Source organism: Takifugu rubripes, chromosome 10, assembly GCF_901000725.2.
Source record: "Takifugu rubripes chromosome 10, fTakRub1.2, whole genome shotgun sequence".
Taxonomy (NCBI): domain Eukaryota; kingdom Metazoa; phylum Chordata; class Actinopteri; order Tetraodontiformes; family Tetraodontidae; genus Takifugu; species Takifugu rubripes.
The window spans coordinates 12016013-12042584 of record NC_042294.1 but is presented as its reverse complement, the minus strand read 5'-3'; the positions used below and the strand labels follow the sequence as shown (position 1 = coordinate 12042584).

General features: G+C 51.8%; 1 protein-coding gene across 3 annotated transcripts; it reads left to right on the top strand.

Annotated features, from left to right (window-relative positions):
• The first annotated feature begins 11 nt into the window (after nt 1-11).
• prkdc (protein kinase, DNA-activated, catalytic subunit) lies at nt 12-26364 on the top strand. Of its 3 annotated transcripts, XM_029842790.1 has the most exons (87): nt 12-284; nt 1552-1628; nt 1691-1795; nt 2430-2504; nt 2591-2699; nt 2837-2949; nt 3017-3116; nt 3194-3249; nt 3316-3346; nt 3426-3583; nt 3791-3937; nt 4056-4220; nt 4300-4468; nt 4631-4677; nt 4751-4867; nt 4953-5099; nt 5198-5307; nt 5375-5534; nt 5611-5697; nt 5772-5891; nt 6216-6375; nt 6463-6572; nt 6644-6746; nt 6833-6984; nt 7064-7216; nt 7505-7612; nt 7699-7925; nt 8071-8165; nt 8249-8351; nt 8432-8565; nt 8689-8919; nt 9066-9292; nt 9361-9569; nt 9775-9907; nt 10009-10167; nt 10307-10483; nt 10571-10759; nt 10836-10940; nt 11158-11325; nt 11436-11563; nt 11665-11869; nt 11949-12127; nt 12223-12391; nt 12498-12563; nt 12635-12698; nt 13008-13156; nt 13547-13690; nt 13769-13888; nt 14033-14176; nt 14247-14398; nt 14548-14679; nt 14846-14957; nt 15101-15225; nt 15299-15448; nt 15764-15937; nt 16128-16226; nt 16571-16781; nt 16859-17027; nt 17192-17398; nt 17547-17662; nt 17756-17887; nt 17966-18145; nt 18806-19014; nt 19253-19391; nt 19592-19780; nt 19869-20093; nt 20263-20371; nt 20445-20547; nt 20619-20661; nt 20716-20835; nt 20912-21086; nt 21602-21792; nt 21890-22073; nt 22356-22516; nt 22652-22863; nt 23060-23147; nt 23215-23355; nt 23455-23662; nt 23837-23904; nt 23987-24207; nt 24421-24513; nt 24732-24815; nt 24903-24974; nt 25039-25240; nt 25318-25506; nt 25615-25754; nt 26093-26364. In XM_029842790.1, exons 1-87 carry the CDS (start codon nt 134-136, stop codon nt 26295-26297), a joined length of 12285 nt encoding a protein of 4094 aa, XP_029698650.1. In that variant the 5' UTR covers nt 12-133; the 3' UTR covers nt 26298-26364. The 3 variants fall into 3 exon arrangements, with proteins under 3 accessions (XP_029698650.1, XP_029698649.1, XP_029698648.1); XM_029842789.1 differs by having other exon boundaries at nt 17550-17662; nt 20619-20835; XM_029842788.1 differs by having other exon boundaries at nt 13-284; nt 20619-20835.
• Nucleotides 26365-26572: the final 208 nt, after the last annotated feature.

The window sequence follows — 26572 nt, the reverse complement described above, 5'->3', positions numbered from 1 at the left end:
GCGGCAGGAAGATGCGCTCGCGCTCAGCTCGCAGCCCGTGAAGAAGAGCAGGGTCGGTTGTGTGATGGTAGTTTGAGTGGTGGTTTAAGCGGTAGTTTGAGTGGTAGTTTGAGTGGTGGTTTGGTGGTTTATCATGTCCTCCTCTGGCGGGATCCACGCGCACCTCCTCAAACTGCACCAGTCTCTTTCTGATGAAGACCCGCGAGCTGCGGCGCTGAAGAGCCACGACATCGTCGGTGATTTGTTCCAGGAATGTTTGGAAACGACCACCGAGAACAAACTTGGTGAGACAAGTGTGTTAATATCGACGGGTCGGCACCAGCAGCCTCCACCGGAGCCAGAGCCAAATGATTTAATGTCAAAAACATTTTAAAGCGTAATATTAAACACGCGCGCGCGGTTTTGTTTTGATGACTTTTCTTAATATGCAGTAATGAATGGGATTCTGAACTGGTTTAAATCCAATAATTAGGTTTTATCACTTTGCTTCGGTCGTAAAACGTAAAGCAAAACAACAAACGCCACAAACAAAAAGCTACTTCGATATTTATGACTCAGCTCACGAGCTGCACTTGAATGCAGCATGAAGCCACTCGCGTGCGGGTGTGCACGGGTGCAGGCGGGTGTGTAGGGGGGTGTGCACGGGTGTAGGCGGGTGTGCACATGTGTAGGAGGTGTGCAGGCGGGGGTGTAGGGGGGTGTGCACGGGTGCAGGCGGGTGTGTAGGGGGGTGTGCACGGGTGTAGGCGGGTGTGTACGGGTGTGTAGCGGGGTGTGCACGGGTGCAGGCGGGTGTGCACGGGTGTAGGGGTGTGTGCACGGGTGTAGGGTGTGTGCACGGGTGTAGGGGGGTGTGCACATGTGTAGGGGGTGTGCACGGGTGTAGGCGGGGGTGTAGGGGGGTGTGCACGGGTGTAGGGTGTGTGCACGGGTGTAGGGGGTGTAGGGGGGTGTGCACGGGTGCAGGCGGGGGTGTACGGGTGTAGGGGGGTGTGTACGGGTGTAGGGTGTGTGCACGGGTGCAGGGGGGTGTGTACGGGTGTAGGGGGGTGTGCACATGTGTAGGGTGTGTGCACGGGTGTAGGGTGTGTGCACGGGTGTAGGGGGGTGTGCACATGTGTAGGGTGTGTGCACGGGTGTAGGGTGTGTGTACGGGTGTAGGGTGTGTGCACGGGTGTAGGGTGTGTGCACGGGTGTAGGGGGTGTGCACGGGTGTAGGGGGTGTGTACGGGTGTAGGGGGGTGTGTACGGGTGTAGGGTGTGTGCACGGGTGTAGGGTGTGTGCACGGGTGCAGGTGGGTGTGTGTACGGGTGTAGGGGGTGTGTACGGGTGTAGGGGGGTGTGCACATGTGTAGGGTGTAGGGTGTGTGCACGGGTGTAGGGGGGTGTGCACGGGTGGCGCTGAGAGGGCCCTTTATCGACTGTCCAGAGCAGCTAGTTTATATTATGGTCTGTTTATATTCACGTAGCGCGGCGGCGTTGCCATGGGAGAGTGTCGGTTGTGTCGTCACGTTCACGATGATCCGCTTTGCATCTTTGTCTTCCTGAAGCGTTCCAGACGTCCCTCCTGTTCTCGAAGGAGTTGGGACTGCTGAGCTTCCTCAGGAAGTCCCTGGGGAGGGAGGAGGTAAGCACCCGTCTGGGGGGGGGAAGGTCTGGAGCTCACGCGCTGACACGTTGCTGCTTCAGCTCAGGGAAACTCGAGTGGAGGTCTTGTGTTTTTTGGAGAAGTTCTTGGATCGAGTCTCGCCGAGAGTCAAAGGATGGGACCAGACTTACGCCGCCGATATAACGGTGAGTCCCCGTCCCCGTGCGCCCCCAGTGGCAGCACGTGGTAACACACCCTAAACTTACATCTGATTACAGGAAGAATTTAAGGTTTTCCCCTTAATTGAAAGTTTTCTCTAAACTGAAAGGATAAATTATGTTGAAACACGCGTTCAACAGTCACATATGTCTGACGTTTCCATCTCATTTATAATGAAAACGGATGCACATAATTATGTCTGACCCTGAAACTGGGCTCATTCAGACGACTGCGGTTGAGTTTGGTAGATTAAAATCTTTGGATGATGAAGGATTCTCAGAATATGATGCTCACATCCCTGTACGTTCAGTCTCGGTACCACCGGACTTCTCCACGATTCCAGGGTCCATCTGGTGAGCAAAGCTTGGCTACACGGAGGAATCTAAAATGTAAAGGTTGTTACGGGTCATTTCAACCATAATTCTCACTCCAGTTTTGATGTCATCGGTCCATATTTACAAAGTAGAAATGAGTAAAAATGTAGAAAAGACATTGAGCGAGAAGGTGTGACCAGACGTTTGCCTGCTCGTGTCTCTGGGACGGACCCATTTCCTGTCGGCAGCAGCAACGACACCTGCACTTCTTAAATATGAGCATTTACATGCGTTTCCTTTCATGTAGGACACGTGCACGTCTCTGTATTCAAAGGAGAAGGGCGCCAAATGTCGGGCGGCGGTGCTGGAGCTCCTCCTGAAGGTCGGTCTCTTCACCCTGCTGACGCTCGTATTCGGCGTTCCGCTCTGGAAACTACTCATCCTCTAGTTTAACTCCACTTTTCATAGATTCTCCACAAGACAAAAGCATCAAGTGTCGCTGCCGACCTCCGAATCGGCGAAATGTTCAACCGCTACTATGGCGAGCTGTGCCAGGGGAGCAAGCTCCAAGATTCTGGTGGGTCACATGATTCTGCCGGGTCACATGATTCTGCCGGGTCACATGATTCTGCCGGGTCACATGATTCTGCCGGGTCACATGATTCTCCTGGGTCACATGCTTCCGTGCAGCTTTAAAAGCCTCTTTTTTAACAGTTCTGGGTAAAGTCTATGAGTTGCTGGGGGTTCTGGCGGAGGTTCACCCCAGCGACATGGTCAACCACTCTGACAAGCTGTACCGAGCGTATTTGGGGGCGCTGAAGGAGCAGGTGCGTTTCTAGATCAAAGGGCCGTGACATCAAAAGGATCCGCTGACGATTGCCACCTTTTCCCCAGATGACGTCTGCGACCAAGGAGCCGAAGCTGCTGGTGGTGGCCGGGTGTTTGAGGGGACTCTCCGCTCTCATGGTCAACTTCCCCAAAACGAAGGAGGAAGGTGGAATGTTGCGTCCCCTTAGATACGGGAGGGAGGAGCAAAATGGCCGTTTGTGTTGAGCCTTGTCTCTCTGTCAGATCCCACGTCGGTGAAGGAAATCTTCCACTACGCTCTAAAAACCATCAGGCCGCAGGTGCGTTTATCGGCCATTCGACCTCCTCAACAAAGGTTCCATCGTTTTAAAAAGTGTCTGTTGTAGATGGAGATGAACCGCTACGCAGTGACGTTCGGTAAGGACGGCCGCCGCTCTAGAATCCTCCCCAGCCCTCACCATGAAGGCCTCCGTCGACCGGTGTCTTTCCTCACCAGCTGGGCTCCAGTTACTGGCCAAACATGCGTCCCAGTTCAGCAGCTTCTTCATGGACCACTACAGGAACATGTTTGAGGTCATGTCTAAGCTGTGTGGCCACGTCAACCCTGAGATGAGGAAGACCAGTTCCTTCGCCCTCGAGGCCTTCCTGAAGCAGGTACAGACCTCGTTCAGATGTGCAGGGCGCTCTCCTCACTGATGTTCACCGGGTCTCAAACTCAGCTACTGGACCCTCGACCAGGCTGTCTTCGTGATGAACCTTCATCAGTGGCTCCTGTGGGAGCAGCAATAGGAATGAAATGTGATCGGTGAAGTCACCACTCTGTGGAATTCCAGTCTTTAATCCGTCCTCCATCACTTCAAGATCGCACTGCAGGTCGCAGCTGATGTTGAGGAGCACAAGAGCGTCTTGAAGTTCTTCATGCATACCTTCTGTGGCATCATCAAGACCATGGACTCCACCTATAAGGAGCTCTCCATCGCCATAAGAGGATACGGATTTTTTGCAGCTGTAAGTTTGATGCTTTGCTTCTCATGTAAAGGAGAACGTTTTAAAAACACGATTCACTTGGTTCTTGCTTTTAATCGTCTAGAACGATGCATTGAAAAGAGCTTCTTCTGCTCTGTAGCCTTGCAAGAAGGTTTGTCCACAGGATGTAGACCTGATGTATACGGAGCTGATCCAGCGCTGCAAGATCATGTACCTGACTGAGTCTGATGGGGATGAAGACGGGTACTTCCAGCTGCCCAGCTTCCTGGACTCCATAGCCAGCATCTTGATTCACCTGGACAAGGTGGTCCAGTCAAACCCAACAGAAGACGCTACTGTAGAGGTCCATCACCTCCTCTACCATTAATGCTCCCTCTCCTCAGGTTCCAGAGGTGTACACGCCCACTCTGGAGCGCCTCCTTGTGGTGCAGGTTGAAAGTTTTCCTCAGTACAGCGAGAAGATGCAGAGCGCCTGTTGCAAATCTATACTGAAGGTGCTGGTGGCCATGGCCTCTAAAGGACCCGTGATGTGGGGCTTCATTAGCTCAGTGGGTACGTGGGCAGCCTGACCTCAGCTCTTCTTTTTCTTTCTTCTTCAGTTGTTGGTCACAAATCCTCTCTCGCCACTTTAGCAAAGAACATTTAAGAGACTGTGATTAAATGAGCATCTTCTTCTGTCACGTATCAGCAATGACTTTATCCTTCTGGTTTCAGTGTACCAAGGGTTAATCCGCGTGTGTTCAAAGCCCATCGTGCTTGAGGTGAGCTGGGTCACTTGTGTTGCCACCTATTCATGCAGTAAGTCAGAGGAGGCTGATCCTGTCTGCCCCCCAGGATAAAGACGGCCTTTCCACGGAATCCTCAGAAGTCCGTATTGGGAAGTGGAAAGTTCCCTCTAGTCACAACTACCTTCCTCTTTATAAAACCCTGCTGAGCTGTGACCGGCTGAAGGTACGGCCGCGAGTGCACGTGGGCTTTAGTCTCGTTCTTCCTCTACACCACTAAAACATTGGTCATTTTTTGGTTCCCTGTGCAGGATTCCGGGTTTTTGGATGGATCGTTTGAAAGTCTAAATAGCGGCCTGTTCCCTTTGAGCCGGCTGGTTTACGACATGTTTGTGAAGTCCGTTCTCCAAATCGTGTCCAAACTGGACCTGTCGGTGCAGAAAGTGAGCGGAGAGGAGGTGAGGCCCAATGGCATCTGCTGGTCCAAGGGCTTTTTGTTTGTAACATTCATGTCAGTTTCATCAGAACTTTGTGCCTCTTCCTCCTCGTACGTCAGAGTCCAGGTGACGCCGACCACGTCCTGCCCTCCTCTGACCCCACGGCGCATCTGTTGCCGAATAAGACCAAAGATTTTACTGCTTTCATAAACCTGGTGGACTTTTGCAGGTAATGTCGCGCGTGATTATCACATTAGCGTCGCTACATTTCAAAGTTTCCCGTCTCTTCTCCAAAGCGAGCTGTTGCTGAAAGAACAGCTGGAATACTTCCGGTCCTGGTTGTACCCCCTCAGCCACGAACTCGTCTTTTACTCCATACGAAGTCCTCTCGTCAGCGGCTTCTACAAGCTGCTCTCAGCTGCAATGACGATTGCAAAGAAAATCAAGTACTTCCAGGTAAGTTTTCTGCGTGAAAAGAATTTTTGCACTTTTGGTCAATTCTTTTTTCTTCTACATGAATTATGTTTTACAGGGAGTGGACCGGAAAGGAGTCACATCTCCACAGACCGATCCTGTGAGAGATGCCTGTCTGGCTCTCTTCTCCAAGTTTGGCAAAGAGGTGGCTCTGAGTTAGCTGTTGGCGTGTCGTGGTAAAGAGCCGACGCTGAACCACCCTCACCTGTGTGTCCGCAGGTGTGCGCCAAAATGAAGCAGTACAAAGACGAGCTGCTGGCTTCCTGCCTGACGTTTGTTCTGTCGCTGCACCACAGCATCATAGCCGCAGACATCAAGGCCTACTGTCCCGCTCTGGAGGTGAAACGCCTTGATTTCATCTTGAGTCCCTGCCGACGTTCAGCGTGGTCACATAGACGGTGACGCGACCGTCGTAAGAACAGGGCACGCGTCACAAACTGAAGAAAAACGTAACGCAGAACATGGAAAATCCCCCAAATGGGCCCGTTGTTGTGAGCAGACTTCAGGAGATGATTTGCTCAGATTAATTTTGCTAACGTCTCTCTGGTGCAGGGTTCTGAATAAACTACAAACCAATGACGTGTTTAACTCGGCTGAAACCAGTTTAACGGCATCGAGACACGTTGAGTAGCACAGGTAATAATCATCTATGTTCCAATGAAGGTGGCGTTGAAACTGGGCCTGAGCCACGTTCCTCTGGCCGACGCCGCCCTCGACGCTCTGGAGAGCTGGTCCGCCAACATTCCCCCGGAGACGATGCAGCCGTGCTTCTCCTCCGTTCTCCCTCTTCTGGACGGATACCTGAAGTCACACCTGAACCACAGTAAGGAAGCGCATCACCAGCGACTGCATTTATCTCCTAGAGAATCAGAGGTTGGTGACGAGGAAACGCACCTGTTGCTGCTTTCAGACAAAGATGACGGCGTTTGGGAGGTGATGTCTTCCGTGTCCTCAACAAGCCACAGAGGATACAACCGAGTGATGACGAAACTGCTGAAGAAGTCCAGCCAGCTTGTTACGGTACTGGGACGGCAGCTTGGAGACCACACTGGAGGAACGGCGTTCTAGCTCTGGTTTGTATTAAAATGCAGGAAGAGGCTCCCTTTGTCATGGTGAGGATGAGGGTGGTGAAGCTGCTGGGACGCCTCGGCGGGAAGATCAACAGGAACCTGGTGACCGGCAGGGAGACGCAGCGTAAGTTTCTCTGTTGGACGTTAAGTCTTCGCCCTGACCGTGAATTTGATCACTGCTGAGATTTTGACATTTACTGGTCTCCTCAGAGGAAATGATGAAGAAGTTTGTGGCCTGGGACTCTGAGAGGAGGCTCAGCTTTGCTGTGCCCTTCGCTGACATGAAGCCGCTCATCTACCTAAACCCGTTCCTCCCGCGCATCTGCGAGCTAGCTTTGTCAACCACCGACCGCCAGACCAAAGTAACCTTAGTTTAACCTCCTCACTAACCCGCAGCACCTCTGGAGAAGCAGAAACCTGCAGATACCTTGTGTGATGCAGGTCGTAGCGTGCGAGCTGCTGCACAGCCTGGTTATCTACACGGTTGGGAAGAACGCTCAGATCGTGGAGGGAGAAAACACCTTACCGCCAATGTACAAACTACACAAGAGGCTGTTTCCCGTGCTGCTGCGCCTTGCGTGTGACGTGGATCAGGTACGTGCACGCCAAGGCTGGACTAGGTTGGATGAATGCGTTATTTGATAAACAATTAAATTCTTTAAACGGTGCAACAGGTTTGATCAGCTTGTAGATGTTTTCCCCATTTCCAGTCCACATATATACGTTAGCAAATTAACAACTCTAATCAGTAATTAAGCTCAGGTGTGAATAGTTGTAGGCCGGTGGTCACGGGATGAAGCAGGAGTGTGGATCCATATTTACAGGGAACGTTAATCATGAGCAGTCGGGACGCTAACGTCTCCTGTGTGATGGACCCAACAGGTCACCAGGCAGCTCTTCGAGCCACTGGTCATGCAGCTCATTCACTGGTTCACCAACAACAAGAAGTTTGAGAGCCAAGACACGGTGGCTGTCCTGGAGGCTATAATGGTAGGACTTCCACCAGTGCTTCGGTTCTTTCATTCACGTCTGGGCCTCCAGGGAGCTCTCCTCCTTCCCTCTGGTTCCTTTCTCAGGACGGCCTGGTCGACCCGGTCGACAGCACGCTCCGAGACTTCTCTGGCCGCTGCATCGAAGAGTTCGTGAAGTGGTCGATCAAGCAGACGACGCCGAAGCAGCAGGAGAGGAGCCCCACCAATATGAAGTCCTTGTTTAAGCGCATCTACAGCCTGGCGCTCCATCCAAACGGGTTCAGGAGACTGGGAGCAGCTCTGGCGTTCAACAGCGTCTACCGGCTCTTCAGGTGAGCTCGGCTGCCTCCTCAGAACATTTCTGATGTTTTGGATTGGAAGGAATCATCTTTGGTACCAGTAATAGCTGTGAAAAGATCATTTTAAATAAGAGAATGTGCGATGGTTCGATTCCGTGATGCTGTTTTGTGTCTACAGGGAGGAAAGTTCCTTAGTGGACCAGTTTGTCTTTGAAGTTCTTGTCATATTTGTTGAAAGTCTGGCTCTCGCTCACTCTGACGAGCAATCGCTGGGTAATAAATACTACAGGTTTCAGACAGAATATTGCATCCCAAACCTCATGATTTCAGCTCTGGAATCGTTTGTGTCCTCTCAGGAACGGTGCAGCAGTGCGGCGGCGCCATCGATCATCTCCAGAGAATCGTTCAGCACAAATGTGCCAGTCTCAATCAGCCCAGCGCTCAAAGACGCCGTCCAAGGTCGGTGCTCCCACCTGCGTCACCTGCACCTTAACGCAGATTTGGTTTTCTTTTATGGTTCAAACGCCCGACCCTTTCAGGAGCTTCCCAGCGGAGGGGGCGGTGTGCCTCTCCGACGTGGTTTTATGGCTCCTGGAACAATGTGGTCGCCCCCAGACGGAGTGCCGCCACAAGTGCATGCAGCTTTTCTACGAGTTTGCTCCCCTCCTCCCAGGTGGGTAGCGTCCGTACAGGAACAACTCGGAACACATCAACTCATTAGGGATGAATGTTTTTGGAGATCTCAGAGGATTCGTGACAAACGTCAGGTGTTTCATGACCTGCCTGCTTCTCTCAGGGAGGAAGTCTTTACCGCAGTGGTTCGACGACATGCTGAAGAGTCGCGGCGGAACCTTCCTGACGTCGGGGTTTGAAGGCGGGGGCCTCCTCTCCCAGCCTACTCTTCGGGATCGGAAGGGTCCGTTCAGCGTCCGGGCCACCCTCCAGTGGATGGACCTGCTGCTGGCTTCCCTGGACTGTTACACCACCTTCATCAATCTGCACATCCTCAAGCCTCCTCACATGATCAGTGAGTTGGGCTGCTGCAGATATGCGAATATAATCCAAGCAGGACGTCCCATTCATCATTCATAGACATGAAATGTTCCCTTATTATGGCTTTGGTGGGTAAAACGTGTTTTACAGCCAGTTTTCCTCCCCCCCCCCACTCTGAAGGCTTGGGAGAGAGCTCCCGTTTTCTGAAAGCTGTTCACTTCTTTTTGACCGAACTGGCGACTCGCGACCTGTCGGCAGCAGAGCGGCGCTTCCAGCTGGGGAAGGGGACGTCTCACTTCAGTCCCAGAGAGATGGACCAGTACAACTTCAGCAAATGTACCATCACCGTTCGCCTGCTGGAGTTTTCCACCATGGTTCTCACCAGGAGCGACCAGGACTTGCTGAAGGTCGAGCTTGACTCTGACGACGGCCGCGTCCTTTCAGTTGAACACGCTGACGTTTCTTTGCTTCGCAGCTTCTGGAAAAAGACGTGTTTATCCCGGCTTTTTTCGAGCTGGTAGCGGCCGTGGTGTGTGAGCCTTCCACCGTGGGCTTCAACATGGCAGATGTTGTGGTCATGAAGAACCTTCCAGATGTTTGCGTTGCTGCTCTGAAGGCCCTGCTCACCTCACCGTATCACACACTGATGGAGAGCAGCATCAGGGAGAAAATCTCCCAGAGCAGGTACTTCCTGTTTATGTGCAATCAGCCACTAAATGTGTGTGTTTATAGGAAAAGCTAAAGGAATGATAAGAGATGAGCCTGGGATAAATATCCAGGAACGTTTGCAGAATATTCCTGGGCTCCCGCTTCCCTGCAGCAGATCCCTTCTGGTCTTTAATAACCTGGAACGCTGGGTTTCCTATTTCCTGTCTTCACCTGTGTCCAGTGTAGAGAAGCTGTGTGCTGCTGACCTCAACGGTTCCGACTCAGCGATCCACCTGGACCAGCTGGAGCCGGTTCTTTCTGCCTGTCGGCAGATCCATAAAGCCGGCTACCTGAGCTCCATTTTAAACAGCCAGGTATGTTACCTTCAACTATAGCCAGAGAATCACTGTTTTTAGCTTCTGTACAAGGAAACTAAATGTCCGTTAGTTACATTTCTGTCCTGGTCCCATTAAAGGATGCCTCCTACGCTGTGTCTCTGGGGTCTGGACTTCTCATGATGGTCTTTAAAGGTATAGCCCCTGGTCAGGACAGGGAGGCGCTCCCTTCCTTGGACTCGAGCACCAAAAGGTTGGCAGATGGTTTGCTTCAGCTCGCCTTCTCCTTAAATCAGCAGGTTGGTTTCACTTGTTCAAAGAAGTAATTAGACTGCCCTCGTTAAGCTGTGGGGAAACGGCAGCTTTGGCTCCTAAATGGGAGGTTTTAGCATGATGGTGTCTGCCAGAGCGCTAACACGACGCACTGATCCGCTGCAGGGTGAACAGCTGGTGGACCTGTTGTTGAACACCATGACGGTTCCTGGAGGTCAGCCCCTCTCACATGGCGAATACTTCTACAGCCTCTTTAAGAGCACCATCAACACGGAGCTCCTGAAGAACCTTGAGATCACCGTGCCACTGATCATGAAGGCTTCCTCTGGAAAGTCCACCATGGTAGCTGTTTGCTCTCTCATATTTTTAAGCTGTGATGTCATTTCCTGGTGGTGTCAGTGAAGGGCTGCTTGTGGGGTTTCTCCTAAGGTCAGCATGTTGCTGAACGGCCTGCTGGACTACAGCTTCAGAGAACGTTCTGTCAGGGCGACCCGAGAGAAGAAGCTGGTAAAGGAAATATTAGGAGGTTGGGAATGTTTCAGGTCCTGGTGGGATGGCCCCTCGGCGACTCCAGAGACCAAGACTGCCACTATTCTGCTCCTTTCCAAGCTGCTGCAGGTTTGCTGGTCCTGGAATCTCCAGTCTGGTCAGAACCTGATACCACCAACACTGTTTTTAACCCTTTCCTCCCCAGATTGACTCGTCTGCCTGCTCCGACATCAACCACTCGGCCTTCAGGCCGGTGTTTTCCACGTTCACCGGCTTGTTGGTTGACAAGAGCTTTCAACTGAATCTCAAGGTAATTAGAAAGTCTCGTGAAAACTCACATTTTTATGTATTAATGTATTAGCGTCATGTATTAGCATCATGTATTAGCATCATGTATTGGCATCATGTTTTAGCGTCATGTATGAGCGTCATGTATGAGCGTCATGTATTAGCGTTATGTATTAGCATCATATATAAGCATCATGTATTAGCGTCTAAGCTGCGACTGCGTTTTCATGCACTTCCAGAGTCAGGCGTTGTTGGTGTTGCCCTTTTTCACGATGCTTCCAGAGGAGCTGCTGGCGGAGCTGCAAAGCTGCCTGGACACCCTGGTAGTTTCCCACTTCCCCATCCAATCCGATGAGTTCGCCAAGGGCTCGCTCCACCGCAACAACTACATGGACTGCATCCGGAAGGTGAACTCTTTGATGTTGCAGAATGAAGTGGCTTATTTCAATCTGACATTCTGATGCAGAAGTCATTTCTCTGCCTCACCCCGACACCTGTAAACGTCCCTGACTTTCAGTTGCTGGACGCCCTGGAGCTCTCCCAGAGCCCCCTCCTGCTCAGGCTGATGGCTGGCGTCCTGTGTCGGGATCGAAGGCACATAATGGAGGAGCAGTTTCAAAACTCTTTCCAGAAAATTGCTAAAAGGTTCATAAAGGCTTCTTTAAGTGTTCTCATTTTCAGTGGTGTTGCATTATGGGGGAGGCAGGTTTCCTGTGTTATGTTCCCATATTCCTCCTCTCTTAAAGAGCGAGCGCCGACCAGCAGCTGCGGCTCCTGGAAGCAGCTTACCAGGTGGTCCAGACGGGCCAGGTGCCTCTGAGCTCGCTGCTGCAGGCCATGGAGCGAGTCGTGCTGCCCCTAGCCAAGCACTGCAGCTCCACGGCCATCAGCCTCTTCTTTGTGTCCAACATATGTGACATTAGCGCCGTGCTGCTCGGGCGCTTCACCAAGGTTCGTCTCAGTTCTCCAGGAACTCGGCAGTTTCCTGTGTTTTAAACTAGAGTTTACATGACTTCTTTGTTTCTTTCAGACAAACGTAGCAGAATTTGAGGTCCAGATACTGAAGAAGATCGGCTGCTACAAGCTGATGGAGCTGATGTATTCTCGGCTTCCCAAAGAGGAGGTTTACTCCAAGGAGTCCTGCATCAACAGAGCCTACTGCCGCACAGACACGGCAGAGGGGAACGAGCTGTCCAAGAGTTTGATCAAGTAGGACTGTCAAGCATTTCCTAAACGTGGGAATTGGTGAGAAAGCCGTGATGCATCTGCTAGGAAACGCTGAAGCTGGATTCTCTTCCCTCTAGATCCTGTTTTGAAGCCTTCACTGAAAATATGAGCGGAGAGACTCAGCTCCTCGAGCTCAGGAGGCTTTATCAATGTGCTGCCTACAACTGTGCCGTCGCTGCCATCAGCTGCAGCTTCAGTGAGCCCAGGTTCTTCACTGGCTTCCTCTTCAGTGAGAAACCAGAGAAGGTAGGGCCTGGCTTTGATGAACCTCTCCACAAGTCCTCCGAGACGGAGACGTTACAAGCATGAATCCGCCTGGATGTAATCTAAAAACAGTTTGTTCTCTGTTTAGAATCAGTTAATTCTAGAAAATCTCATTGATGTTAAAAGGACCTACAACTTCCCAGTGGAAATTGAGGTGGGTTTAATCAGATTTCATCCCACTGTATGAAGGCATTCAGCCATTTTAATTGTTTCTGATTCATTTAGGTCCCACTTGAGAGATCAAAGAAATATGTTGCCATTCGAAAAGCAGCCACTGATGAGAATGAAGGTATTTCCAACAAACCTGTTCAGTCGTGTAGTGTGGAAAGATGTTCTGTTGCTGTGCTTCGAGTGGAAGTCACGCACACACACACACACACACACACACACACTTCCTTTTATATCGTAAACATATTTGGTTCCTGGTCAACAGTGGGCTTGAATCTTCCAAAGAAATGGGAGCGAATACCGGGATATATCACCGCTAGTGTGTGTTGAGGAAAATTTAAAAATGGGCAGAAAAATGAGAAATGTTGATCTTTATGGATTCTGATGGTGCGTGTGCGTGTGTGTGTGTGCGTGTGTGTGTGTGTTCCAGATGCTCCCGTGTACCTGTCGTCCCAGTCGTTCATGTCTGACAGCAGTCTGAGTGAGGAAATGAGTCAGTTTGATTTCTCCACTGGAGTCCAGAGTTTTTCCTTCAGCTCCCAAAAGGTCGACGGGCAGAGACGCAATGTTGCAAAAAAAGTATATTTCCCCCATTGTTCTTTTGTCCTGATTCATTAAATTTACCGTATTTTCTGGACTATAAGGTGCAGCGAATTCTAAGGCGCGATATCAATGAGGGTCCATTTGGCTCCATAACGCACATTTAGCAGAACAAACCCCGCGAGGCTCCTGACGCCAGTGGCCTAATCACCGGGCGGTGCCGCTTCATCTTAGCAAAACACATCTTGACAGATTTTTGAGCGCCTGTACCACATAAACTCGTTTCTAGGTCAGTAAGCACAAGCAGATTTAATGCATAAGCGCACTGTCAATTAAGAAAATGAAAGGATTTTAAGTGCGCCTGATTGTCCAGAAAATAAAATGTAAACGTGATGTGATGGTAAAAATCACCAAAGCTGTGTATTCTAGGAACCAGGAGAGGAGACGATTCCCTCTCAAGATGCAGTTGTGGACCTTGAGATGGACGAGCTGAACCAGCACGAGTGCATGGCCACCCTGACGGGCCTCATCGGCCACATGCACAGGAACAACATCACCCCCAAAACGGACCAGGTCACTGGCACATGTGGTTCGTCCAGAATCTGAACCCTGTGATCAACCACAGCGCTGATGTTCACCTTCATGAAACAGGAAAACGCCCCTGCAGAACTTCCACCGTGGATGAAGTACCTGCACACCAAGCTGTCCAACCCAACAACACACCTCAACATCCGGCTCTTCATCGCAAAGATGATCATCAACACCGAGGAGGTCGGTCTGAACACGAACGTGTCGGGGTCGGGGTCAGTGCCCATAATGAACCTGACCGGATGCAGTGATGCACGTGGAACGATGACGCGGCCACCGAATGTTCAGATCAAACCTCTCGGTTTATAATTCCTGATGAATTTACAGGTTTTTCGACCGTATGCAAAATACTTTCTGGGGCCGCTGATCCAGCTCGTCGTCTGTGGGGACAACGGAGGAGACGGCATCCACTTCATGGTGGTGGACATCGTGGTCACGGTTCTGTCCTGGACGGGTGTGGCCAAGCCCAAGGTTCCGTTATTTTCACATCTGCTCTTTGACACAACCTTTGCGTCCTGACCTTACTGAGACCTGTTGCCAGGGTAACCCCCGAGACGAAGTCCTGGCCAACCGCCTGCTGGAGTTCCTGATGAAGCACAGCTTCCACTCCAACAGAGCCGTCTTCCGTCACAACCTGCAGATCATTCGCACGCTGGTGGAGTGTTGGAAGGACTGTCTGCACGTCCCCTACAGGTGCGCCCTGCGTCTGGCCGTGCCGCCCGAGGGGAGGAGAGCACGTCTCCATATCATTCTCCTAGTTACTTGGATTTAGCATTAACGAGGAATACAGGATGCTACGTAATAACGGAGTTCCAACCTTTCTTCAATTTCATCTCCTGCAGACTCATTTATGAGCGCTTCTGTGGCACCGACGGCAACAATAAAGACAATTCTGTCGGGCTTCAGCTGCTGGGAATCATCTTGGCCAACAACCTGGCTGCCTACGACCCTTCCTGTGGAGTCGCTTATACCAGGTGAACGCTACACCCTAATGCAGCTACACACCCTAATACACACCCTAATGCAGCTACACACCCTAATACACACCCAAATGCAGCCACGCCCCCTAATGCAGCCACGCCCCCTGGTGCAGCCACGCCCCCTAACGCAGCATCTTCGCGTATGTGCGTCCATCTGCAGGTATATACAGGCTCTCACCAACAACGTGACCTTTGTGCGGTACAAAGATCTGTACGCTGCTGCTGCAGAGATCATCGGCCTCATGCTGAAGAACCTGACCCACACGCCTGAGGTTTGAGCGTCTCTGTTTCACCTAGTTTACCCCATTATGATTTCACTGAAGGCACCTTCCACCACCATGTGACCTGCTCGTCCTAACCGCCGTTACAAGCTCGTTCATTTGGAGCAGAAGTGATTCAGTATTTCTTCTTGTAGCTTCATCAGGAACTCCTCAGCATGGCTGTAAACAAGATAGGAAACCTGAAGAGAATGAGCATGGATGACAAGTTCATAATATGCTTGAATAAAGTCTCCAAACACTTTCCTCCATTTATGGATCGGTGAGTTTGTGACGTTGATTTGAAGCTGAAGCAACAAACACGTTTTAAACGTGACTTTTCTGACTGTTTCCAGGTTCGTCAACCACCTGTTTTTCCTCCTACCGAAGTCTCACGGGTTCCTAAAGACCAGCTGCTTGGAGTGTGTGCTCGGCCGGGCCGAAGTCATCCCCGACGTCTTCCTGCAGCTGAAGACCTCCGGTTTCATCCAGACGATGGGCCACAGGTGGGTCCTGTCCTCTCTGGATCCCGGTCCCTCTGAGACCTGTCCGGATGCTTTAGGAAGGGCTTTAACCCTACAGATATGCGGAGCATTGGGCCTTTTCCCACGTTACACTCAACGGGACAATTGGCCAAAAATGTTGAGCTCTTCGATAAATGGAGGTCAAAACTGTCTCCTGCTTAGAATGTCCCCAATCTTTGCGTAATCGCCATTATTTCGACACTTTTCACAGAGAAAGTGCACTTGTGTTGACGTTAATCATCGGGTTCGATGTGAATCGTTCTCATTTGAGCGGAAACCGTCTTTCTTTCCTAAAAGGGAGGAGATGAAGCAGAGAGTGTGTCTCGATATCGTCCACAAGATTGTCGCCCTGCTGACCCCAGAGGAGCTGCAGGAGGTCCTGGGACCTGTGACGGCTTTCATCTCCCACCCGTCACCTGTGTGCAGAGAGAGAATGTACGACATTCTCATGTGGATCCTGGACAACTACAGGTAACGGACACATCAGCAACCTGCTCGGGAACGTTGGCACCACATTGGAAATGTGGAAATCAGAGCTGAAGTTAACATTGTGTTAAACGTTTGTGCTCGTTATGGGCCCAGCGGAACATCATATTATCATATTATGGAGTTTTACACGATTTGTGTTGATATTTAGTTGTTTGTGTTGCGTCTCTTTCAGTGATGAAGAGAGCATGGAAGACAGCACCTCAGTCAGGATCTTGGACGTTGCTAAAGAGTCACTCCTTCAGGGATTGTCTGAGGAAAACCAAGGCTTGCAGTCAGTACCCACACACACACACACACACACACACACACACACACACACACACAGCCGTGAGCCGTGTCTACCGACACCACACAGGCACCTCTGGGTTGGTCAAAAGGAATCAGGTCTCAATAACTGGGGCCAGACTTCTGACGGCTTCTTGACACAAACCGTGTGGAATGTGTATTTGGAGAAATAATTCCAGGATAAATTTCCCAGAAACAGTCTCATAACTACGGGAAGATTCAAATCTTGTAATTATGTCATGAGCTGTGATTTTTAGTCATTACTGAATGCAGCGTCCTTCCATACATTAAAGCTGGAATCCAAGCAAATGGCTTTGGTCTTGTTTTAAGGCTCTATGTTCGCAACTTCTGGAGTCAGGAGAAGCGTCTTCCCGCTGCCACTCTGGAGCGAATGTTGGCGGTGTTGCAGTCTCTCTACTCCAGCAAGACGGAGAAGTGCTTCTTGAGTCTGGCTACGGACCTCCTGCTGGAAATGACCAGCCAGAGTCCCGACTTCCAGCGCCACATGTTTGAGTATCCGCTATCGGAGTGCACCTTCCAGGTCGGTTCAGCTTTGCACCTTCTGCACGTCCGCTCAGCAAATGAACGATGGTGAGATCATTCTGTCCCGTTCTTTAGGACTATCGGATTGATTCAAACTGGCGCGTCAGGAGCACAGTGATGACTCCCATGTTTGTGGAGACCCTGAACTCTCAGGCTCAGGAGAGCGTGGCATCTCAACCTGGTACCATGAAAGGGAAGCTGCGAGCCACCCAGACCTCCCTGGAGTTCTCCCAGACCCAAACAGGTATTCGCCTGCACAGGACTTAGCAAAGGTCAGGACTTTCGTACTTCCTGAGAGGCCCGCGCGCTCGACCCAAACCGGCCGTCGTGCGCTCCACTAAAGGGAGACGTGGGAGTTTGGAGCGCCCTGTTGTGATGTCCCACCTAACAAATGTGTTTATTCTATAGGGCATCGCACAACATATAACTGGCTGACAGGCAGAAGCATGGGCACCTTAGCCGAGTACTCGCTCGGCTCCGAGTCCGCGTCCTCGTCCTCACTGATGGTGTTTGATAAAGATGAGAGACGGATCAAAGCACGGAAGCCAGTAGGAGAAGGATTTGGCACAAAGCTTCTGAGTGGATCCAGTGAGCAGGGCGGAGGTCCCACCACAGGTAGGTGTTGGTAAACCGCTCTCTGGATGAAAGGTTTCAGGAGGACTGCGCTTCCACTTTGTCTTATTACTGTCTTAGATACTCTGTTGCCTTCATTATGTCTTTGAAGCGAGCGTTTAGGTGGAAATGTTTTGTGTCTGTACGTTAGCAGCAAACGAGCAGCGCAGCAACATCCTGGCGCTGCGGCGCAGATTCCTCAAGGATCGGAGGAACGCCAGCCTGGCTTACGCACAGAAGGAGATCCAACAGCAGCGGCGGAAAAAGGTAGCAAACATGGAGGAAAGATCCTGTTGATCTGCTCACGTTCTGCAAAGTACTTTATCTTTTTAAACGTTGTGGCCTCCGGACGTCCCGCAGGAAGAAGCAGCTGATAAAAGGCTGCAAAAAGAGGTTCAGGTGACTCTCTATCGGAACTACCGGGTGGGAGACTTTCCTGATATTCAGATTTCATACAGCAGTCTCATTACTCCTCTTCAAGCTCTCGCCCAGGTAGTCATGTTGTAAATGGCACCAACGCCATTGAATTAAGAAGGAACTGATGGAAGTTCTCCTGCTCTTGTCCTCCAGAGAGATCCTGTTGTAGCCAAGCAGCTGTTCAGCTCCCTGTTTGCTGGAATACTGGAAGAGATGGAAAAGCAGAAACCAAGAAAGGAAGTTGTGAAGATTAAAGAGGAGCTGCAGCAGAACATGTGTGCTCTGCTGAGCAGGAGCACCCTCTGCTTCCCTCCCTTTGTAGCATGTGTGCAGGTATAATCTGGACAGATTCAGGGCTTTGGCTACTGCCAGCAGAATGTTTAATCAGACTCAGAGTGACGACGCCTCAGTCAGCCAGAAAATGCCTCGTTGCTCTGTTCTTGCTCCTGTTGCCCCAGCTCACGTGGGCTGAATCGGGCACGATCTGGTCCAGGGCCTGGAGCCGGTGCAACATTCATGTTGGTGTTTTGAATTCCTTTTCTGTTTATTTGGGGTCATTGTCTCACTGGAAAAGAATTCCCCTGAATCGTAGTCCCGAGTCAGCTTTTCTTCCAGGACCTTCACAAGGCTTCCAGGACCTTCTGCTGCAGCGCATCATCAGATGTTGCTGTGCTTCACGGTGGCGGTTGTGGCTACATGCCAGTGTTTGCCAATCATAGTGTCTCCTAATGGCCAAAAGGCTCCTTTTAATTCTCCTGAGCCCATAACGGCTGTTTCCGAGTCTCCCTCCCACCTCTGGATCAGGTCCAGGACGCGTTCCTCTGAGCTTTCTCTCCTAAACAGCTGAAGACGGCAGGCAGCAGTTGTTAATGATCACCTCGCCAGCAACAACAGCTACAGCAGCAACAACTGCTGCACTATAGTGTGACCGCGGTTCTGTAACAAGCTAAATGATGGCTGGATGCTGATGATGCTTGCTGGCTGCTTTGGCAGGACATGTGCTACCACCATAAGGACCTGCAGCAGCTGAATCCAGCCCTGGTCAGCTCCACCTCCCTGCTCAGCCTCCAGCAGCCTCTGGGGGTCCTCCTGCTGGAGGAGAGCTTGGTGCACCATGGCGGCCTGGAGGAACCCCCATCCAAACGCTCTCGGGGCCATAAGGAAATACCTCCAGACACCAATAAATGGATCCATTTGGCCAGGTACTGACTCTTAGCATGAGCTCCGCTGTGTCGAACCAAACTAAATGTTTGCTGCCTTAAACTTTTCTTTATTCTTTCACTTGGCTGATAATTGATTTAGTTGGTTTAGGAAAGAAAAAAGATTCAAGATTTTTCACTGTCATGTTTCCAATAATCACAGGCAATGAAATGAGGTCAATAGTTTATGGAGCAGTGATGATTGTGAATGCACATGAGTGTTGTTCCCGGTGTGGTCCAGGCTCTACAGATCCATGGAGGACTACGACGTTGTTCGTGGGATTTTTGGTGGCAAGGTTGGGACCAAGTCCATCACCTGTGCGGCGCTTCAGGCTGAAGCCAGTTCAGACTACGCAGAAGCTGTGAAACTTTACAATGAGGTAAAACGTTGTGCTGTACTTGATTTCTTGCTGTTTTAGCACAGTCTGCTAAGTTTCTTCATTTCTGGGTTCCTTTTAGCTTCATTCATAAAGTGGGCTAATGGAGACAGAGCTTCATTAGACGGTTCAAAACCGAGCCTTTAAATCCACGATTGTTGCAGGGACTCAGTCCAACCTGTGTTGTTTGTGTCCTCATTCAGGCTCTAAACACGGAGCAGTGGAGCGATGGCGAGCCTGCTGAATGTGAGAGGGACTTCTGGGAAATGGCTGCGATGGAGGCGTACAGCCACCTGACTGACTGGAAGTCTCTTCAGTACTGCTCCACCGTCTACATCGATGAGGCCTCCCCCCCCGACCTGCAGAGGATGTGGTCAGAGCCAGTCTACCAGGTGAACGGTCCACCCAGTACCAGCCCCACTCTTCAGGTTCAGCCTCATTCACTCACTTTGGTCCCATCACTGTGTGATCTGGTGACAGGAGATGTACCTGCCGCACATGATCCGCAGCATGCTGAAGCAGCTGCAGGTGGGGGAGCGGGACCAAAGCCTCCTCAGCTTCACCGATGAAGCCATGTCGGTGGAGGAGCGCAAGGATCTGCTGGAGAGCCAGTACAGCCAGGAGCTGGGCCTGCTCTACATCCTCCAGGAGGATTACGACCGCGCCAGCTACTACACCAACTACGCCTTTGAGCTCTTCATACAGGTCTGTGGCTCCGCAGCTCTGACCTTTTATGACCAGTTCTACGGTGACGCCTTTGTAGGCGTGACCCAAACATTTTTATGAAGGGACCTGTCAATAATGGCAAATATTGATAAGTGAAACCCAACAGGAGCTGCACTGCAGCCATAATTCCATGTTCTGACATTCCCAGAATTATTCCAGCGTGGACTCGCTGATGACCCAAAGCCGACTGACCATGCTGAAGTCGGTGCAGGCGCTGACGGAGATCCAGGAGTTTCTGCTGTTCGTTAAAGGAGGCGGTGAGTGACGTGCTGCTGCCCCCCCAGTTAACCAGTTAACCAGGGTCAGTTAACCCCAAATGACTTGTGTTAGTTTCCGTGAGCTCCGTCAAGCAGCTGATTGGACGATGGACGGAGCGCTATCCTGACCCCACGGTGGATCCCATGAGTCTGTGGGACGACATCGTCACCTCCCGGTGGGTCGGTGTTGGGGATCATCTGCAAATGTGTGGCAGCAGGTTTTTGACCACCACTAATTTCATTGCAGCTGTTTCTTTTTGGACCAAATCAAGAGAAGGATGAGGCCCCAGGCTCCCAGCGACAGCATGGAGGCCCAGGCTCCCAGCGACAGCATGGAGGCCCAGGCTCCCAGCGACAGCATGGAGGTGGACGGTTCAGACGGCACGCCGGCACCGCTGGACACCTTAATAAATGAGTGCAAGTTTAGCATGAAGCTGCAGATGGCCGACAGCGCCTGGAAGCAGGTGAGGGAACAAACGCCTGCTTTTCCCTCTGTTGGGCCTCAACAAACTCACATTCTACTGTGGATTTTGCTCTCAGAATAATTTTGCCGTGGCCACCAAACTCCTGAAGGAGCTCCAGCGGGAGGCCAGACGAGAGCGCGGCCGGCTGCTGCGCTGGGTGCACAGTTTCTGTGGCTACGCCCACAAACGCAGCCGGACGCAGGGACCCGTGGAGCAAATCGGCGCCATGCTGAGGACTGTGGCGCTCCTGGGTGAGCCGCTAACTGCAGCTAACTGCAGCTAACTAGTCGCAGTTAACCAGTTGTGATGCTTAATGCATTAAAACCCTGTGATTTTAATAGTTGTATGATGCAACAATAATCCCGGTATTTTCGGGCGCTCCGCCACGTTTGTTTCCATTATTGTTGGTTCTTCCCGAAACTTCCCCAGTTTAGATCCGACCAGTGCCAAGGGGCAACAGTCAGGACTTTTATTTCCTGTCAGGTGATTTGGATCCAATCAGAAAGGGTTTGGTTAGCAAACAATATGCAAAAGACACATTACTCAAGGAAAAGAACACAAGAGCCACAGGGGGAACACACGGAATCAGAACCGCTGGTCAACGGGTCAGAACCAGCAGGTGTTGAGTGACTAGGTGTTGTTGGAGGAAGAAATGAGCCCAAATATTTTGATCGGGATCGGTCCAATGTTCTGCTGCTCGGTTTAGCGACGAGAGCTGGAAAATGATGGATTTGACTGCACGGTTTCTTCCACCGTCTCCTGGCAGAGGACCTCCAGACGGAGAGCTGGGCTGTTCCAGCTGTGTCCAGATGTCAACAGCTCCTTCAGGGTACTTCCTTCACTATCCTGGTAGCAGCCGTGAGTAAAAGCCCCTCGGTGCTGGGAAGTATCAAAGCCAACAAAGCAGAAAGTGTTGCTAATCTGGCCGGAGTGTCGTGGCCCACTCGGAATCTCAAGGTACCTTTTTCCATTTTCCTCCCAATAATCCACATTTCTGTAAGAACAGTTGATTTGTGATTCTAAATATTTGACCTCTGAAATCTGTGTCCTTCAGGAAGTGGAGGCGGGGCTACGGAAAAAAGCGTGGAATTTTCTGTCTGAAGCCTCCAGGAAGGCTGATGAGGAAGTGCAGTCGTGTCCTCAGGACTGTGTGGACACGAGCAGCATCACCCAGACCTACATGGCTCTGGCCAACTTCTGTGACGGAGCGCTGCGAGAGCACGAGCAGGGCGACGCAGGTGGGTCGGGTCGGGGCGGGGGGGCGGGGTCTGTGGGGGTGTTAGTGTGGGCGACCCTATGTGGGCGACACCAATCTCCGGCAGCGGCTCCAGACCTTTCGGGGTTTTGAGTGATAAACTGGATTATGATGGAAATATCAGACCAACATTTTTGGTATTTCTCGCTGTCCAACTGCCTGAAGTGAATCGCCTGCTGAGTGCACGATAACGTGCACGTCATCTGTACATACCTTCACTCACCAGACACCGTTCTCTCCTCATGATCCGTCTCTGTGGCTGCAGGAGGCGACCCCCCAGACCTTCTGCTGCTGCCGGTCCATTTGGTGGACAGCTTGTTAAAGGCCCTGAAGATGAACTCTGAGGAGGCGCGGCTTAAGTTCGCTCGTCTTCTTCAGATCATCGAGCTGTACCCTGCAGAGACTCTGGACCTCATGACCAAAGAGGTGCGTTCTCCAATCATAAATATCCTCTAATTGTTGTCCTCAAGAACGTTTCCAGTCATTTAACTGTTCAATTGGGAACGTTTAGGCCAGATTAGGGAAAGATTGTGTAACAATAGTTCATCTCTTCCTGTGCAGATGATGTCCGTTCCCTGTTGGATGCTAATTAGCTGGATTAGTCAAATGGTCGCCCTGTTGGACAAGCCTGAGGGGGCAGCGGTCCAGCACTGCCTGGAGCAGATCGCCAACAGCTTCCCTCAGGCGCTGGTGTACGCGCTGATGATCAGCAGCGAGAGCTTCCAGTTCCAGGACTCGGTCAGAGGACACAAGCAGCGGGAATTTGTTAGCAGGTAAAGTTGTTGTTGTCTGGAAAATCCTGGCTAGGGTTAACCCCTAACCCTGCCAAGAGGACGTCATTGTGTGTGTGTGTGCGTGTGTGTGTGTGTGTGTGTGTGTGTGTGTGTGTGTGTGTGTGTGTGTGTGTGTGTGTGTGTGTGTGTGTGTGTGTGTGTGTGTGTGTGTGTGCGCGCGTGTGTGCGTGCGCAGGCTCAGAGGCCTGCTGGATCAGGGAGGGGCTGTGAAGAACTTTGTGGACGCACTGATGCAGCTTGCAAACCCAGAGATGATTTTCAAGGTAATAAGTGCAATTTAATGCTTCAGTAATTAGTGGCTCGTTAACGAGGGTCCGTTCCTCCTGGCAGGACTGGTGGGACTCTCTGAAAAATGAGATGGGAAAGCAGAGCTTCACCGAGGAGACGATGAGCGACCTCTATAAGGACCTGTTCTCCTCTCTGGGCCACCACACCAGCGGTCAGGGAACGTTCCACAAGAAGTTTCTCCAAGTGCGTCGCTGGTTCTGAAGCAGCTTCCCCAGCAGCGTCCCACCCCCCAGCAGCAGAACCAGGGACTCCGAGCTTTTAACGCCTCCTTCCATCCTGCAGAGATTTGCTAAAGAGGTGGAGAAGCTGCTGGGGCCCAACGGCGTCACGCTGTTCCAGAAGAGACGGGACAAAAGCTTCGTGCGGCGGGTGGACGAGCTCGCTGCGTCCATGCGTAACTTCCAGAAGGAGCCGGGGAACCTGAAGGAATACTCGCCGCGGCTCAGTGGCTTTAAAGCCGACACGCTGGGCAACGAGCTGGAGGTGCCAGGTGAGCTGGAGAAGCTGCCCGTCCTGTGGTGGATCAGTCCAGGAATATTGGGATGGAATGTTCGGAATTCAGTGGTCACATGTTGTGTTTAAGGATTCTTTATTCCACTTTAAAACCCTTTTGTCTGATCTCGCATCCTTTTGAGTGACTGAAGACTTCCTTCTGTTGCTGTAGGACAATACGACGGAAGATCAAAGCCGCTGCCCGAGTATCACGCCAAGATCACGGGCTTTGATGAGCGGGTATGTTCCAGTGGCGTCCCGACGCCTCCGCTGCCGCTGCCCAGAGGAAATCCTGAATTAGGTGTGAATGTGGGTCCTGCAGGTGAAGGTCATGTCCTCCATCCGGCGGCCCAAACGCCTCATCATCCGAGGGGACGACGAACGCGACCACCCGGTTCTGGTGAAGAGCGGCGAGGACCTCCGACAGGACCAGAGGATTGAGCAGCTCTTTTCTGTCATGAACATTTTGCTGAGTAACGACGCCGCCTGTGCACAGAGAGGCCTGCAGCTGCGCACGTACCAAGTCATCCCATTAACCACCAGGTGGGCGGGGCATGTGTGGTGGGTGGGCGGGGCATGTGTGGTGGGTGGGCGGGGCGTCTGGGGCACCTTCTGCCAAATAGGGATGATAGAAACAGAGGAGACCCAGGAGGAGGGTTCCATGAGATGTTCCAGGCGTCCTCAGAACCACCAAAACTTTACTGATGAGTGGATCCAACCTCGTTACACTGACCAAACGTGCGCTCTCTCCAACAGAATCGGTCTCATTGAGTGGATGGAGAACACGTGCACGCTGAGGGAGTTCCTGTGCGCCACAATGACTGCAGAGGAGCAGCGCACGGCAGCACGGTACGTTTCACGTGCACGACACCTTCGATTCTGATGAATATGAGGAGAATCAGTCTTTATTGAAATCATCAGAGTCCAAACACAAGCTCGGTAACGGGACGAGCAGCTCGGCACCACCGGCCCAAACGTCCTCCCATCTTCAGACACCAGAACCGTGCTGGTCTGGGACGGATCCTGCAACAGAAACGTGTGTTTAAGACTTTGTTCTGTGTTTACAGGTGTCCTGAAGTCTACAACGCCTGGCTCGCCACCTTCGCTCCCAAGAACACGACGGGCGTGTCGCTGTACGGCCACGCCTACAGGTGAGTTCCTCCTGACGAGGGTCGGACCTTCAGCTAAACCTGATCTGCGTCAGCATATGAAAATAACCTGGATTTTGGGGGTTCCAGGAAAGCCGGACGGGCCGATGCCGTCAACAACTTTGTGAAGGTGGTGCAGCGGGTGCCCAGCGACCTCCTGAAGTAGGTGCACGCCAGGGGCGAGCTGAGGCGTGAAGGTGGAGACTGAGGTGTTGTGTGTGTGCAGGAGAGCCTTCCTGAAGATGAGCAGCAGTCCCGAGGCGTTCCTCTCCCTGCGCTCCCACTTCGCCCGCTCCCACGCGCTGCTGTGTGTGAGCCACTGGCTCCTGGGCATCGGCGACCGCCACCTCTCCAACTTCATGGTCAACACGGAAAGCGGCGGCATCATTGGCATCGACTTCGGTCACGCCTTTGGCTCGGCGACGCAGGTGGGCCAGAACCCGTGCGGCACGTGCGCGGCGGCCGCTCCGGGGACGCTCACGCACGTCTCCGTCTGCCTCCCCAGTTCCTCCCCGTGCCGGAGCTCATGCCCTTCCGGCTGACGCAGCAGTTTGTCAACCTGATGCAGCCGCTGAGGGAGTCCGGTCTGATCCAGAGCGTCATGGTCCACTCGCTCCGGGCGTACGGCGCCGACCCAGACCTGCTGCTCAACACCATGGACGTGTTTGTCAAGGAGCCCCTGCTGGACTGGAAGGTAACGTTGGAATTCATCCCTGAGTAATGGAGCGGGAATCGGTGCAGGGAGACCGGAGGAGTTCCCAGTCATGTTCATGGACACGGCCGGATCTTTGTGTTTATCCAGAACTTTGAGCTGAAGCAGCTGAAGAAGGGAGGAACCTGGACAGAGGAGGTGAACACCAGAGACATCAACTGGTACCCCCTCCAGAAAGTGGCCTTTGCCAGGAGGAAACTACAAGGAGCAAATCCTGCTGCCATCACCAGGTAGGCCTGGACACAAGGTTAGAAACCTCGTTCATCTCCCCCTGCTCTGGTACCTTCACTAAGACCTCGTCCTGCTCTTTAAAGGTTCTCAGGTGCCCCTCATGTTCTGCTTCCACATGCTGGGCCTTTTTTAAGCTCTCCTGGACAGATCGATGGCAGGTTTAGCCTCACTTATTAAAACCTGGCATCTCCCCCCTCCTGCCCTCTTCTGCCTCAGACCCAAATAAAAACAGCAGTGACGTTAAAGACACTGGTTATAAAATAGAGTTTGGGTTAGAAGGTCTCCACTGGGACTCTGTCCCCCAGCCTGTCAGTAACATTTGTACCTTTTTGTGCAGCGATGAGCTCAAACTGGGCTTTGAGAACGACGGCGCCTTCGCTGGGATGCAGGCGGTGGCCTTGGGTTCGAGGGAACACAACGTCCGAGCTACGCTTCCGCCCTCTGGCCTTTCCGTGGAGGATCAGGTCCGGTGTCTCCTTGACCAAGCCATGGATCCAAATGTCCTCGGGAGAGTCTGGGTGGGATGGGACCCTTGGATGTGATCAATGAAACATCTGCCATCATTGTCTGACCCATCGGAACCAAAATAAAAGTTGTTCCCAGCTTCATCCTAAACTTGTACAGCCTGATTCTTCTAACAGCTCCATGACTGAGGCAGCCCGACCAGTTTAAACATGGTTCCAGTGCTTAACACCATTAGAACCAGCTGGTTGTCAGGGTAACCTGCTGCTTTAGTTTCCATCAATCAAGGAAAGATTGAGGCAGAGCAGACGTTCAGCCAACTTTAGTGGGAATCATCCTTGGACATTAAGGTCGA

Coding starts and splice junctions, on each gene's coding strand:
- prkdc (XM_029842788.1), top strand. CDS start 134: ATGTCCTCCTCTGGCGGGATCCACGCGCACCTCCTCAAACTGCACCAG. Junction 8,920..9,065: donor CAAGCCTCCTCACATGATCA/GTGAGTTGGGCT, acceptor CCCACTCTGAAG/GCTTGGGAGAGAGCTCCCGT. Junction 12,392..12,497: donor TCAGTGAGAAACCAGAGAAG/GTAGGGCCTGGC, acceptor TTCTCTGTTTAG/AATCAGTTAATTCTAGAAAA.